General features: G+C 43.6%; 1 protein-coding gene across 1 annotated transcript in view; it reads left to right on the plus strand.

The window, feature by feature from the left end:
* The window catches only part of SMC1B (structural maintenance of chromosomes 1B), a 98581-nt gene that overhangs the window by 18241 nt on the left and 63408 nt on the right, over nucleotides 1–16932 (plus strand). Inside the window, exons 6-10 of the mRNA XM_075210347.1 lie at nucleotides 246–504; nucleotides 1378–1518; nucleotides 1656–1738; nucleotides 8296–8503; nucleotides 16154–16339. Coding sequence (XP_075066448.1) covers nucleotides 246–504; nucleotides 1378–1518; nucleotides 1656–1738; nucleotides 8296–8503; nucleotides 16154–16339 — 877 coding nt within the window. The remainder of the gene's footprint in view (nucleotides 1–245; nucleotides 505–1377; nucleotides 1519–1655; nucleotides 1739–8295; nucleotides 8504–16153; nucleotides 16340–16932) is intronic.

Genomic DNA, 16932 nt, shown 5'->3' on the forward strand with positions numbered 1-16932 from the left:
AACCATGCCACTTTGACTCAGATTTCATTGTGCTCATTCTCCCTAACTGGTGACTGTGTATACACCTCCTGTTTTTATGGAGGTCCGACTATCGCAGAATGCCATAGACAAAACCACCTCTAAGGTATCTTCTTAGCTGTCAGAGGGTCTCTGTAAATATTTCTTTGTGATATAAACTAAAGAAGTAAAGACATGTCTTTTATATTACAGAATTAACCAACTAATACTAATTTTACTCGTCTTAGAGTTCAAGAAATATCATTGAATGACTCCAGGCCAAAGTACATTAAAGCAAAAGAAAATACTGCTCACCAGATAAAGAAAGTTGAAATGACTAAAGCTTCCTTAAAGAACAATGAAAAGCGCTGCTACAAACTGGATCAGGAGATTGCTGAGCTAGAAAAGGAAATAAATGAAATTCAGAAGGCCTGGAGAGAATTTGATAGAAAGGTTGAACAGGAGCGTATGAAAAGACAGTTAGATGTTGAGCTGGAGCAAAGTCAGGTAGAAGATACATTTACCAGTGTAGAGAATGCTGCATTGCTGTTTTTTTCATGTATCACACAAATACTTGATAGCTTATTTGTACACTGAAATTTAAAGTTGATATTTGTGTGCTACATGAAAAAGAAGTCAGTATTTAACTTATGTGCAAAACAGAAAACTAGTTGCATTGTAACATGGTTTTGTCCAGGAGACTGAAATAAGATACCTCTTCATTTAAGATCCTTAATGAATCAGGCCCCTAGTTATCATTTATTTAATTCATTGTACATAATGACAGCTTGAATCTGATTGGCTGCTATAGGCAACATCTTCACTTTTTTAAACCAGCAGCTTGATACACTTACCCCTTAGGGGTAAGTGTATCAAGCTGAGTTTTCTGGCGGGTTTGAAAAGTGGAGATGTTGCCTATAGCAACCAATCAGATTCTAGCTGTCATTTTGTACACTATACTAAATAAATGATAGCTAGAATCCGATTGGTTTTTCAAACCCACTGGAAAACTCTCAGCTTGATACATTTACCCCCTTGTCTTTTACTAAGCTATGTTTTGTATATCGGTAAATTATTTTTGTAACGTATAAAAAAAAACATTTTTTTTCTTTAATCTTTTAATGGTAAGGCTATAGTATACCTGTTTCTCTTCTTGCTAATGTTAAGCTAAAAATATTAAATTCTGTAATACATCATCATATTACTATCCTATTATTTATTAGTGAATCTACTAACACTGTACAATGAACTCTTTCCTATTTTTCATTACATTACATAATTCATTTTATGTACATTTTTCTGTAATTTAACCACAGAAATAAGCTATGTAAGGTTATACCTGCAATTGATTTCAAACTATTAAGATGCTTACCTTCATAGTTGGACCTGTACAGATCATTGAAGGAGGAATCGAGAAAGAAAAGTGCAGTTTTGGGGCAGCAATTAGAGAAATTTCATTGGGAACACAGGGCTAACCAAGAAAAGCTAGCAGTCGATCAGAGGAGGCAAAAAGAAGTAGAGGTAATTATATTGTACTTTTCACACCGGTGAATAAAAAATATGTCATCAGATAATTATCTGTATAAAAACAACTATTTTATTTCAGGTTTTTAAAAGGTTAGGATTATGAAATAACAGTTTTACTGTGTTTTATACAGGCAAACAAAAAGTGTGTTGAGGAACAGATAGAAGATTACAACAAGAAGATAGGGAAATTAGAAGAGTTCATCAACAATTGCATGTATGTATTATATCTGCAAGCAACATTACATTTTAAGCCTTTTATTCTATATGTTTAAATATGTTAATGTTGGACTAACAAACAGTAAAAGTGTAACTGGGTGCACACTCAAAATCATATATCCTTGGAAATAGTCATAATTTAGTAACAGAAAAAGTACGAAAGTGATGGGTAAAACTTGTTACGTTGCTGACTAACCCTTACATTAAACATGTTATTTGATATGCAATAAACAGGTTAATCACCCTCCCCTTTTATTTGAAAACATTAAGAAGGTATTGTTCATTAGATCACCAATTAGAAGGACAGGCTAAAAAAACACTAATAAAATAAAATTAAACCATACGTTCTCTTACATCCCATGGGGGACACTGACAATTGGCTTTAGAGGGTCAAGGCAGGAGTTTGACAGGTCTTCACTAAGTGTGAATCTCTTCCCCCTTCTATATTCCCTCTATGCAGGGAACTCAGGAGTAGGGTGATTTTCATCATGGTTCCTCTGGCAATGAAGTACTTTATTTTTAATTTATGCAGATGCTGCCAGCGGCATCCATACAGCCTCATGTCCGCAAGATGCCCTAGGAGTGGTCTGTTTTTGTGCCACCCCCCACTGCCTCCTGGGCAGTCCAGCCACTGCCACTACAGGTAGTGACTGGTAGACCGCACTACCACTTTACCAGGCACTGTAGCCACGGACCGTGCACTGGAGGCACGGCTTCAGGTAGGTGAGGGGGAACGCCACAGTCATGGGCAGCCCACAACTACTGTGACCTGTTTACGGTGTTGGGTAGACAGGTCAGGTGTATACCTTATATCAGTGAACATATTTTGGAGAAAGCTCATAAAGACTCGGACATTGCCACAGCAGTGGCAAACATCGATAATCAGGGAGGGATAAGGAGCTTCCTTGCGATGGCAGAAACCAACAAGAAAACGCATTTGGTGGAACTAAATGTTCCAGCATTGTCAGCGTTGATTATTCCAATTTTCTGGTTTTGTTGGATAGATAGTTGAGACTCAGTTCTTTTAAGGTCCAGATCTCCGCTCTCTCTATTCTTTTAGAAGAGGAAGGCACTTTACAGATCTCCATATCTTATTTTTCAAAAGAATAGCACTGTTCTTAAGTCAAAAGTTTCAGTCTAAGGTAGTTTCTAGGTTTCATTTAAATCTTTGTAATCCTGGCATTGCACCAAGATCAATCTTCAGAAGAAGAATTTCTTCCCTCTTTGGACATTGTTAGGACTCTGAAGATTTATTTTAATAGGACTCTTGAGTTCAGGAAAACTGATGATCTCTTGGTTCTCATATAATGTCCATAATAGAAGTTGGCTTGCTTTAAAGCAAACAATTGCTAGATAACTTATTTAGGTGTTTGACAAGTTTACATGGGGAGTTTGTTCGTTACAGTTTAAAGGGCCATTATACCATTATCTGTGAGCACTTCTGGGCAACACAATATGGAGCATCGGCTTTGGAGCTGTGTCGGACAGCCATCCGATCCTGAGTTCATATGTTTAATTAGTTCAATATGTCCAGTGAAAAGATGCTAGTTTTTTGGACAGAAGGTGTTGCACCACAATTTCTGAGCGTACCCACTTGTAAGGGCAACTTTGTGAAGTCCCCATTGTCAGGGTCCCTTATAGGGTGTAAGAGAAAACATAATTTTTCTACTTATGTTATATCGTCGTCTTTGAATATGTTGGGGGCCCTTTACTCTCTTGTTCTCCCATTAAAAGTTTTTTGTTTGTTTTTTGAGGAATGCTGTTTCTCTCACTCTTTGTTCCTCTCCTCTATTCTCTACTGTGGGGCTTGGTTCCAATAATAACCAAGTTCCCTGCAGAGAGAGCATATAGAAGGCGTAGAAGTTTCAGACTTTTAAGTTCCAAACTTCGTCCTGGACCCCCTGTACTGCGTTGTCAGTGTGCATCAACCGATTCAGAGAAAAGGATTTAACGTAAATACAAAAATCCCAAATGATTCCTCTCCCTGCCGTTTTCTTCTTTCCCAACGATTACTTTGTTTACTACTGAAGAGAAAAAACAGTTTTACAGGCATGACTATCTCTGGCGGACCCTGCCACTGCTCCCACGGGATGTCAAGCCATAGCGGCTTGTAAATACTACAGTCCTGCGCTGCCAAGCTGTGAGTGTGTTCTCTACAGTAGAACACACTCCAGCGCTGCCACCTGTAAAAAAGTAAAAAACATACTTTACTTCCAGCCCCTGGTTCAGCGTCCCTTCCGGATGCCAATGACCGCAGGGTTGAATCCCAGCTCAAATCCATATTTGCGGCTGCGGGTTCTGCCTTCAGACCCACATTTGCCTCAGTCTGGGTGGCTAGAGCCATGGAGGCATGAGCAGACCAGCTGGCAGAGGCCTTACAGGACTCCGAATTTCTTCCCCTAGCCTTGCATTTAAAGGAGGCTTCGGGGTATCTTTATGAGGCGGCCCAGAACTCAGCGGCGGTTTCCTCTTCCATTCAGGCGGCCTCCATTTCAGCAAGGAGGACGCTTTGGCTGAAATCCTGGGGAGGTGATGCGGAATCAAAAAGGTCCGTTGAAACTATTCCTTTTTCGGCATCAGGTTTGTTCGGCCCGGCCCCGTTGCCTTATTTCTCAGGCAACGGGGGGCAAAAGCACTTCCTTGCCAGTATATACTAACAGGAGCCGCGGGGCAGCTCTTTTCGTCAGCCCTTTCGTTGGGCCTCTTCCCATAGGGGACAGTCCTTTAGAGGCAGGCAATCCTATTCCCGAGGCTCCTCTACCAGTGGGAGGTCCTCGTTTGCATCTAAGCGCCAGGCTCCTAAGACCCAGGAGAAGCCTGCGTCCTGACGACCACCCTGTATTGCAGGGGACGCCAGTGGGGGGACGTCTGTCTCTGTTTTACAAACAGTGGGCAGCGTCTTCCCAAGACCCTTGGATTCGGGGGATTATTTCAGAAGGGTACAAGATAGACCTTTTGGGCCCGGCTCCACGCCGTTAATTCCAGACTCCCCTTCCCCGAGATCCATTAAGAAGACAGGCTATACAGGATTGTGTAGCTTCTCTTCTGTTTCAGAAGGTCATCTGCAGGGTTCCAGATTGTCAGAAGGGAAGAGGTTTTTATTCCAACCTGTTCCTAGTCTCGAAGCCGGACGGCTCCTTTCGTCCCATCCTCAACCTAAAGGGCCTCAATGTTCACTTAAGGGTGGACAAATTTCGGATGGAATCTCTAAGGTCAGTAATAAACGGCCTAGAGAAAGATCAGTTCTTAGCGTCCATAGATATAAAGGACGCATATCTCCACATTCCCATTTGGATCCACCATCAGTCCCTCCTCAGATTTTCGGTGGGATCAGTTCACTATCAGTTTCGGGCTCTCCCCTTTGGCCTCTCAACAGCGCCAAGGGTTTTCACAAAGATTATGTCGGTAATGGCAGCATGTTTTCACCTGCAGGGTGTTCAGGTCGTTCCTTATTTGGACGACCTACTCATTAAGGCTTCCACAGAGAGTTGCCTAGGCTATCACCTATCCCTCACCCAGGCGGTCCTAAAGGGCCACGGATGGCTGATAAATTCAAGGAAATCCCAGTTGGTTCCGTGTCAGCGCATGGTGTTCCTGGGACTCATTATGGACACCAGCAAGCAAAGGATATTTCTCCCAGTAGAGAAGGTCACCTCTATTCAAAAGGTAACTACTCAGGTTCTGTCTTCCCCCAAACCCTCAATGCACTTGTGCATGAGGCTACTAGGAAAGATGGTGGCCTCCTTCGAGAGCCATTCCCTTCGGTCGAGCCCATTCTCGATGTTTCCAGTGGGACCTATTGTCGAAAGTGGTCAGGATCACACCTACACCTGGAACTTCAAAAGATCTCTCTATCTCAGAGGGCGAGAATATCTCTTCAGTGGTGGCTGTGCCAGGATCACTCTAATGTGGGCAGATCTTTCGCACCATGGTCGTGGATTATAGCCACGACAGATACCAGCTTGAAAGGTTGGGGGGCGGTAATCCTGCACCTCCGGCTCCAGGGACGGTGGTCGGTTCAGGAGTCTGCTCTCCCAATAAATGTATTGGAATTGAAGGCCATTCTTTTGGCCCTCCGGGGAGCACAGTCCCTTCTTCAGGGCCACCCGGTCAGAATCCAGTCCGACAATGCCACGGCCGTGGCATATGTCAACAGACAAGGAGGAACCAGGAGCGCAGTGCCGATGGATATCGCAGCCCAAATATTGGTTTGGGCAGAGCTGTATGTGCCAGCAATATCAGCAGATTTCATTCCAGGAATAGAAAACTGGGAGGCGGACTATCTAAGTCGAAACCAAATGATGCCGGGGGAGTGGTCACTACACCCGGAAGTCTTCCAATCTCTGGTCCACAGGTGGGGTCTTCCAGACATAGACCTCATGGCCTCCAGACACAACAGGAAGGTTCACAGGTTCTGCGCAAGGGTAAGAAATCCTTTAGCGGTGGCAGTGGACGTCATGACGATGTCATGGGAATTCAGGATGGGATACCTGTTTCCTCCGATCCCCATGCTTCCTCGCGTCCTCAGACGAGTGCGGCAGGGCTCTCTGCCAGTAATTCTAGTAGCTCCCTTCTGGCCACCGCGTGTGTGGTTCGCAGAAATAATATCTATGGTGGAAGGTCCGGGATTCCGCCTTCCGTATCGAGACGACCTTCTTCTTCAAGGTCCATTCCATCACCAGAATTTACCTCGGCTCAGTTTAACGGCATGGCTGTTGAAGCCAGCCTCTGGAGGTCTAGAGGTTTTTCTTCCAGTGTAATACAAACAATGATGCGAGCTAGGAAACCAGTTTCATCTCGCATCTATCACCGGATTTGGAAGGCCTACATTAGCTGGTGCGAAAATAGGACATGCCTTGTCATCCTTTCGTCTCCCTCGCTTGTTAGCTTTCCATCAGGATGGCCTAGAGGCAGGCCTTAGATTAGGCTCCATAAAGGTTCAGGTTTCAGCTCTTTCAGTATTTTTTCATATGAAATTAGCTGATTTGCCAGATATTAGGACTTTTTTCCAGGGGGTTCTGCATATACAGCCTCCTTATGTCCCTCCTACGGCTCCATGGGATTTCAACTTTGTTCTGGACATGCTCAAGGGGCCTCCCTTCGAGCCATTGAGCAGGGCAGATTTAAAGTGGTTGACCTGGAAGGTCCTCTTTCTTCTGGCTATTGCTTCTGCTCGTAGAGTTTCTGAATTAGGAGCCCTGTCCTGTCGGGAACCTTATTTGGTTTTCCATGAGGACAGAGCGGTGTTAAGAACCCTTCCTTCCTTTGTTTCAAAGGTAGTTTCGGCTTTTCATCTAAACCAGGAAATAGTTCCAGTTTTCTCATTCACTTCTTATGCGGATCAGCAATCGATGGAAAAGTTAGATGTGGTTAGGGCTCTCCGCATTTATGTTAAAAGAACTTCCCAGATTAGACGTACTGACTCTCTGTTTGTCCTTTATGACGCTAATAAGAGAGGCTGGCCAGCCTCAAAACAATCCATCGCAAGATGGATTACGTCTACCATCAGGCATGCTTATATAAAGGCTAGCCGTCCTGTGCCGGAGAGACTTACAGCCCATTCCACCAGATCGGTAGGGGCTTCGTGGGCAGCAAGAAATGGAGCTTCTGCAGGGCAGCCACCTGGTCCTCTGTCCACACCTTTACAAAATTTTATCAGTTTAATGTTTTTGCATCAGCTGATGCAGATTTCGCTCGTAGTGCTTTACGAGCGGGATTTTCGGAGTAGTCCCACCCTTAGGGGGCTGCTTTAGAACGTCCCCATGGTAAGCAGTGTCCCCCAGACCGGATGAAAGAGAAAAGAGGATTTATGTACTTACGTTAAATCCGTTTCTCTGATTCCGTCTGGGGGACACTGCGATCCCTCCCTTCTGTTATTCTTCTGTGTGCGCTTGTGTGACTGCCCCTTTTATCCTTGGGCTTGTTAAAACTAACTGGACAGGAAGAGGCAGGGGGATTGTAGAGGGGAGGGGTTTGTCAGCAGTACTAAAGTTAACTAGTTAGGTGCTAACTCCCAAGCTCCCCTCCACAACCCATGGTAAGCAGTCCCCCAGACGGAATCAGAGAAACGGATTTAACGTAAGTACATAAATCCTCTTTTTATAACAATGTCTGTTGTTTATACAAGGCTATATTTTTCTGATTTTGGATGTCTTATTTTTCTGGTGTGACAAATAAAGAGAATTAAAAAAATGTATTCCAAATTATACCCCCCGTCCAAACACTGTTTGATTGAGACAAATAGGGTGACAAGTAGCAAAACTTTAGGGTAAGCAAGTCTTAGCACATAACTAAATCATATGTACCCAATTGGAAACATGTTCTCCCTAGTAATGCAAACAAACTTTACCTTGAAGAGAAGTGCTGATTTTTCATGAACTTTATCTATATACATATGACTGAATCCTCCTTTTTAATATGTTTGCTGTAGCTTAAATATTCGGTTGCTACTAGAAGAATGCTTATGCCCTTTATACTGGAATGCTTTGTTTCAGAACTTTGGTTATGGAATAAAGTGTGCTAAATGTTTTTTTGTTTTGTATTGCTTTCTTTTAGAAAATCTCTTGAAGAGCACAGAAGCCAGGAGGAACAACTCGTACATGAAATTGAAAACGGAAAACAGAGAATGTCCGTGGTGAACGAGGAACTTAACATTACTGTTAGTGACCTACAGAATGCCCGGATTGAGTACCATGAAGGCAGTCGCCAGAAGATGAAAGCAGAAATCCTAGACAGTATGAAAAGATTGTTTCCTGATGCTGTGGTAAAGACATGGGCTTTAAAATAGATCTATAGTCACCATTGTTAAAAGATGGCTGAACTCATGCTCTAGGTCAGAGAATCAAAACTAGCAAAGAAAACTGATTACAACTCTAGAATAGCATGATTTTTGTATTATTCGTTAAATCCTATTCTTTTATATTTCATTTTGAGTAGCGGAATAGTGGTATAGGCCCTGCCCGCTTGAGTTTGGATACAATAAAGACAAATATTTAACAGTAAGTAAAGAAAATCCAGTTTCCTCAAGTGTTGCATTGGCTGGTACACAGGAATAGCGAGAGCTTCAAAAGCAGTGCAAAGAAACAAGATTGTGGGAACAAGAGCGATTCAAATCAGCAGGTACTGTGGACAAGACACTGAAACAATCTGCAATAACTTGTACTCAAATCTTGCATCTGATGACGCCACCAAATTGCGTACTAATGACTTTGGTTGAGTGAATCATGAACCTGAAACAATATGTTTTGAGGATGAGTTGATGTATCCAGCACAAAATTGCTGTTTCCTCTTCAGTCCTCCACACCAGCCGTTACAATGGGAAGCTTCGCTTTCCAGTTTGGGTACAGACAGGATATAAAACAAACCCCCCCTCCTTTGGATGTTTTTTAAGGCAGCTCCTCTTCTCCGATGTCTTTCCCTGTCTTTAGTAATAGGTAGGGAAGGTAGTGTTTTAGTATTTTCTGTAGTTCAGGGGCTTTCTTTCTCTTTGGTCCTGGTGAAGCACCTTTCCGATGTGAAAGCTGAGTACTGGGCTGGTTACCCAGGTAACACCAGTCAACTACCTCCAGGAGTAGATCTGGTGTTGGAATTTAGAATTTGGTGCCAATGTCGTAGGGCACAGGTTGCCCAAATGTAGACCAGGCTAGTAGAAGGCCCTGAACTGCCCTAAAGCATACCTGCCTTTGTGAAATGTTTTGCCTCAGTCCTGTGCACAACAACCAGAGCTGGCAGCAGAATGGAGCCTGAGTCAGACCCCAAAGAGCCGAAGGACATCCACACTAGATAAGAGCCTAAGGGGTTATGAGTGCTTCATTCTGTGTGTTTTCACTATAAGGTAGATACTAATGTCAGGTCTTGTAGAGAAGAAGGACAGGAAGATACAGTATAAAGTTTGTGGAGCCTGTGTTAAGTCTCTTTAAGACGGTTTAGTCTGAAAGAGTCTTTTACACAACATGCAGTTCTCAGCACAAAGGAAAAACTCAGCCCCTTGAGCAGCATAAGGAACTTATAGCATAGATGAAAGAATCTTTTGAGGCTAAAGAAGATCTATGGTACCATAAGAGGGTTAAAGAAACCAAGGTCTCAGACAAGCACAGATTTAGATAAGAGATATTTGCAATCAGAATATGTTTCTTAAGAGAATTTGGAGTATTCTTCCAGTAATGAATCCAGGGAGATTAAGGAGTCACTTAGGATGTTTCATTTATATATGGGTATGGATGAGATACAGCCTGCCATAGACACTCAAATACCTTTTCGAAGGTCACAATAGAATGGGAAGAGTTTTTCCTGTACATCTGGTGGTGAAAGAACTGATACATAAAGAATGTACACAGGTGGACAAGCATCAATCTAACCTAAAGTGTTCGGAACGTATGTATCCATTCAGTGAATAGGAGGCCCAGAAGTAGAGCTTGTTCCCGAAAGTTGATTCACCTGAGGCTAGTATGTCACCAGAACTACTGTCACCTTGAGAGACCCCATGGATATGAAGATGGACATGTCACTCACCGGACTGTGAGTGCCATTTCCCGTGTATCCAGGAACCGTGGCCGTCCGCCATCCTGAGGGTCTGCGCATGTGCAGCCCTTTCAAACCTTCAGTACCTGTTGCTTTTAATTGATTGGATGATCAGGCAACCCTCCCTATTTAAACCACCTGTGATCATTACCTGGTTGCCTGATCTTGGAGTCTCATTCCCCATGAGCCTCTGAAGGTGTTCCTGTGTTCCTTGTGTCTGCACGCAGCTGATTCCTATCCACTGCCTCCATTACTGCTACAGAGTTCCTGATCGACTCAACTCTTCTGGGTTTGATCGTGTCAGCTCTCCGCTGCCTCCACCTCTACTACTGGATACCAGACAGTCTCAACTCTCCCGTGTTCTTCCTGTTTCCAGTTCCACTTACTACTGCTTCCTGAGTATTGCTTCGTGGATTCTGGATTACCTGCCGTGCGCTGCACCAACCTGATTACCGCTTCCACCTTCCAGTGGTCTCTCCTCCTGCCGGCCTTCAGCCGTTCAGGTATCCCTGCACGTCTCTCTGACAGCCTGCTCTCCTGAACTGCGGTATGCATACTTTCCATTGACTTTGCTTGTGTATTGCATATCCATCTGGACTGAGTTGTGTTCCCTTCCGGAGCCTCCTATCCACTGAAGCTATTGTTACTATTGACTTTGTTTCCTATTGCCCGGGTAGTTATTGTGACTTTGTATACCTCAAGCAGTGCTTGTCAGTTATCGTTGTATTGTGGATATCATCGTGGGATCAAGTTCTGTGTGCCCCGTGTATACTCTGCTTTACATTCATCTCCTCGTGCCCCTCCTCACATATATATAGCAGTGGTACAACTTGCTGACGCAGACCACTGACTCCTGTTCCCTGTGACACCAGTTTCAAGTATCCTCTCACATAAGCAGTGGTACAACTTGCTATACGCAGACCACTGACTTCCCCGTTACCTACCTTCACCTGGATTCCATTCCTTCACTATAGACAGCGGTACAACTTGCTATACGCAGACCTCTGACTCTCACTACCTCCTCGCTACTCCTGGACATTCCTCCTCACTATAGCAGTGGTACAACTTGCTATACGCAGACCACTGACTTTCCTCACATTCCCTTGTCCATCTGGTTCCTCGTGTACATTCATCTACTCATTACCAGCTGCTGCTAGTCATAGACTTTCCTCGAGCATTCTCTCACCATCTGCTGTTTCTCCTGTTCCGTTGTCACCCTGCTACCAGTGAACCATAACACCAACTCTATTTCTCTGGTAAGCCCATCATCTGGTGATATCCTGGGCAAAGACTCCTAGTGCCCGTGACAGTAAGATCAGGCCATGACAGACCCAGGTGCGGAACCTACAGCTAAAGAGATGCTGCAGCATCTGGTTACCCGTATGGAACAACAGGATGTTCACCAGCGACATTTGCTGCGGTGTTACCAGGCGTTATCCTCCCAAAGAACGTCTGTGCAAAATATCACAGCTACCGTTGATGCTCCTGTGCCTTCCTCCGTTTCCCCAGTGCCATCCCAGGTGTCTACTGCTTCCACGCTTCACCTGCCTACTCCGTCAAAATATGATGGAGACCCCAAAACATGCAGAGGTTTTCTAAATCAATGCTCAGTTTATTTTGAGCTCCAACCTCACAATTTCTCTACTCATCCTGGGCAAAGACTCCTAGTGCCCGTGACAGGACAGCTGTTTTAAGAAGCTTCATATTTAATCTGTCACTTTGAAATCTGACATAGCTATGGCCTTAGTTACCAGGACATTTATTTGGGCATTTAGAGAAAGAGATTTGACGTAAGTACCAAAATCTTCTTATCAACAGCACAGAACCGCACAGTATGCAAAAATGTGGGCCCCCTCTATCAGTGGGTGTTGGACATTGTAAGAAATGAGTACAAGATAGAGTTTCATCAGAATCCCAGAGCGCACATCTTTGTTCGGTCCAGGCCTCCATCAATCAGAATAGAATTGGAACCAAGGAGTGTCTGCAATCCTTAAGAGAGGCTCATGTACTGTCTGTTGCTCTTGCAGGTCAAGAAGGCACCGGCTTCTATTCCAGACTCTTCCTTGTCATAAAGTCATCAGGAGCATTTTGCATTGTTCTAGATCTGAAGATGCTCATGAAGTTTGTCCATATCAGATATTTTCGCAAGTCTGTGTATTCGATCCTCCTGAACATCAGCAAAGGGGATTTTCTCACATCCATATTTCACACTTCAGTATCCCTATTTTCATATGCCTTTTGTGGTTTATGCCTTCAGGTTCTGGGTCTTGGGCCATCACTTTCAGTTCACCTGCATTCTTCGGGCTGGTGACAACCCCAAGATCTTTTACCAAGGTGCTAGTTGCTCTGATGGCAAAGTTTAGGAAATTGAGTCTGATTTGGCCTGATCTCTACAACATCCTCGTGGTAGAGGATTCATCCCATCACAACAAGTAAAATTTCTGGGGGTTCAGATAAACACCATACAGAACAAAGTGTCTGTCAGAAGAGAGGTGTATCAAGATACAGTCCCTGGCACGTGAGCTGCAGACTCATTATCAAATGTCAATAAGAAAGGGTCTTCAATTACGGTTATTTACCTCCACCATGGGGACCATCCTTTGAAAAAGATGAGGACTCTCCAGTTGGAACTTCTAAAGAAGTGGTATCACAAATAGACATGCAATTGCCCTATCAAAAGGCACCAGGAAGTCTCTCAGGGTGGGGGCGAAGACCACATTTAAAGACAAGAGGAGTGTCCATTTTGAAGCCAGAGTGGATAATACAACAGGCGACATTGCCACAGAAAAGGGACCCCACTTTCAGGATCGAATGGCGAAAGGCACATGGTCACAAAATGAGACGAATCTTCATGTGAATTTTTGGAAATTAATGCAGTATGGAAAGCAATTTAGTCCTTTCATCTTTATCTAAAAGGCAGGTGTCTCGGAATAATCTCAGACAACATAAATTACTAGGTAAGTTCCAGAAGCAGAACCTTGAAGATAGAAGCAGCAAGAAATTAGTCTTTGGTAGGAAAAAACCTGAAGTCACCCTTAGCATTGCATGTAGCAGGCAAGCAAAACATGATAGCCGATTACCTCAACCGAGAACAGATTCATCCCAGAGAATGGTCTCTTCACCAGGAATTGTTCCAGCTTGTGAATATTTGGCCTTCCTCAAGTTTAGGAGCCTGGCCAAGAGACTAACAGAAACTCAACAGATGCAGGAGGAGAAAAACACTGGTTGGTAGAACGCCAGTTTGTACCTCGAGAAGTCGGAGCACCAAACCCTGTGTGCAGATAATGGTTTTATTGCACAAAGTGTGAATTGCATTAGACTTGGAAAGCCATGCTAACTCAGGACCACAACCTCATGAGCCATACTGTTTTAAGACCTTAAGCAGGAGTTTAAGGTAAGGAACCCGCCTCTGTTATAATAGGTGTGATCAAGACACCAGGAGCCAGATTTTTCTTTTTTGGACGTTTTTTTTTCAAACAACTTTTTTTTGTTTATTACTGGGGGGGGGGGGGCTGCGGTTGTGCTTCTGACGGCCGCTGGGTCTTTGTATCGGGTCCGCCGGTCCAATGACGTCACACGAGAGTGCCTTGCTGTGCTCTCGCGTGACTTAGTGTTGCTGCTTGTTTACTGCAGCCCGTGACTGCGCCTATAAGGAGCGCGAGTCACGAGGCTGCCTTAATTCAGTACAGGCTGCAGCTGGGGATATCTCCGATGTCCGATCTGTTACTGTGAGGTGAGTAACTGTAAAACTGCAGGATTGGGCTGAATTTCCTGTAATAAAGACCCCAGTTGACATGGTTTCATATATAGTTGATAATAATTTCCATTTCATACTTTTTAATTGTGAGGTTCTACAATACTAATATTTAGCATTCACTGCAAAAAAAAACAACGTGGGATTTTTTTTAAACTTAAATTCTATACAATCAACATTTTTTGTAAATATTAATATTCAGATTAATTTTCCTTTGTTTTGAGAGCCGAGTATGGGTAAATTTTGCTGAGTGAGGTAGATTGTCCTTTTATGAGAAGCATGGCTGCATCTATCGGGTTTTGTTTATATTTGTCTTTTTCATTAGAACATCTGCAATTCTTACACTGAAAAAAATGTTTTTAGGTCACTGTCCTGAAAGTCAGGACTGATTGGACATATGTCATGCTCCGTCAAGCGGGCGCTGCACCCTTATGCCAATGGTGTACACAGCAAAGCAGTTATTTTTCGGCAGGAGGGTGGACTAGCGCTTTCAACCTGGTAGACATGAGGCCCAATGTTGCATAGCCACGCCCATTTGTATGACCACTCCCACCATAGCCATGACCACTCCCGCACATAGCCACACCCAATTGTATGACCACTCCCACGCATAGCCTAGCCCAATTGTATGACCACTCCCGCCATAGCCACGGCCCATTTTTTTAATTAAGAAAATTCTCCACTGCAATGGGGGGGGGGGGGACATTGCTGTACCGGGGCCCTGAATTCCTCTTGGCAGCCCTGCCCGGGAGTGCAATAATGTCTGAATACCAGGCATTTCCAGATCTGAGCGAGGCTTTAAGAATAGCCAATACTGCCTCCTGCTTGAACCGCGGTTGTATGATCAGAAATGAGAGGGCTTGGGACAGGGATAAAAACTGTTGCGGGCTGTGAGGGAAATTTGTTAGAAAAATTCTGAATTCTGACCCCCAGGGGGTTGACATGGATGAATAGTAGTAGGATGTCTTGTTGAAGCACATTTGAAATCTTGGGCTGACAGACTGGACTTGGGTTTCATGTAAATTCTGCTGTACTCGACCGGGCAGTCTGTTTCTCCCCTTGATTGTTGGACTGCTTATTAAAGGATCAAAAAGCAGTTGCGTGACCATAATTCATCTGGACCCTATCCTGAGGAGTACTCTTCCCCATAGCCTGATTGGCATTTTCTTGAGCTTGGACCACAAGAGAAAAGTACCTTAAAAGTTTATTCTAGCCAATGTCTGACCCCAAGGCTGAGAAGATGTACTTACAGAAATCCTTCTTGTACTTCTTGGACAATCTTGATACCGGGTCAACTAGCGAGGTTCCACCATTTTTCAATGGTATCTTTGGAAGAGGGAAAATCACATACAGGCTGAGGGTTTTGTATCAGGCAGTTTCCACTCTGGGCGATTTAGTTGGATAGCTTATGAAGGGTCTTCCTTCCGGTTCCAAGCAATCAAGCTGGGTAAGACTGCTGGAAGCTTCATAGTGGGTCAACCCAGGTCACCATGAAGATTGCTGCAAGATGTTGATTATTTGGTGGTCCCCTGATGTGCATACTTTCGGGATGGAAGGTAGATGCAAACCCTGATCACAGAGACTGTAGAGGCAGCTGGAACTGACAGAATGATGGTAGAATCATTAGCATCTGCATTTAAAGCTTGGAGGGAGTAAGGGTGAACAATGACATCCCCCCCACACCCCACCTATAAGCGTTTTTCAGGGGTCCCATGGAATCATGCAGAGCTCAATAATGATGCCTGGGAATTTTTGGAGACAGATCAGGAAACTGGCGCACAATGAAAAGCTGCAAGGTGAAAGAGGCTCAGAGGGTGGGGGCTAGATTCTCCTAAGCATACTAAACGACTGGATGACTACTTCTTTTGCAGGTATTGCCTGCAGGAAAAGTAGTCAACTTGCTTTGTGTCAAAGTTTCAGGAGACACGGCCTATACTACCATTTCTGTATCCCTCAATGCAACACGTGAGAAACTATTTTTTTACTGGACCAAAAGGTTCTGTAGTTGAAATATCCAAACAACTTTGTATGTAATAACCCCATTTTTTAGCAAGACAACCAATATTAGATTATATTTGCTTTTGACGAAAACCATAGATTTTAAATTAACAATTTGTTCTGGTTTTTTATTGTTTCCAGTTTGGTCGATTATTCGAGCTTTGTCACCCCATCCATAAAAAATATCAACTTGCTGTTACCAAAGTCTTTGGCAGATATATGCATGCCATTGTTGTGTCAACTGAGAAGGTGGCACGGGACTGCATCCGGTTTCTCAAAGAGGAAAGGGCAGAGCCGGAGACCTTCCTTTCGCTAGACTACCTTGATGTGAGTGTTACTTGCCTTAAAATAAAGCACACCAAGTTCATAACTACTTTTAACAGGGTTAAAGGCTATATCCGTCTGCGTGGATCCAAATGGTCATGTTTGCCAATGAAACAGCCTTGCTTAGGTGCTACTGTGTGTCACTAATATAGAGTATCTAGTGTTTAAATTACGAATTTATTTTATTTTACATCTAAATGTTGTGTGCGCTATGCATACCGCCCAGCCCTTACCACTGCGTCATGCATGAATAGAAGAATTGAAGATAGCTGAGATAGGCAAATGTATGCATGCAGAGTTTAGAGGTCCAAATTTACCCATATCTTTACCACTATACTAGAGAGTGTAACTCACTCATTTTGCCAGATGGTCAGGGGCACAAATAACCATTTAAATGGTTACCTTGTTAAATACAGAAAGACCTCAGAAAGTGGACATAGCCTTTACATTTCATTTAATCTATGTTTACTAAATTTTTATGTATAAAAATCAGAAATACTGGAAATCACGCAGGGCCAATTGCAAAACTGTTTTAGTGGCTACTTTGTGTGCAGTGTTTAGCATAGGAAATATATTTTGCTAATTTCCATACAGTG

This window comes from Mixophyes fleayi, chromosome 4 (genome assembly GCF_038048845.1).
Source record: "Mixophyes fleayi isolate aMixFle1 chromosome 4, aMixFle1.hap1, whole genome shotgun sequence".
Classification (NCBI taxonomy): domain Eukaryota; kingdom Metazoa; phylum Chordata; class Amphibia; order Anura; family Limnodynastidae; genus Mixophyes; species Mixophyes fleayi.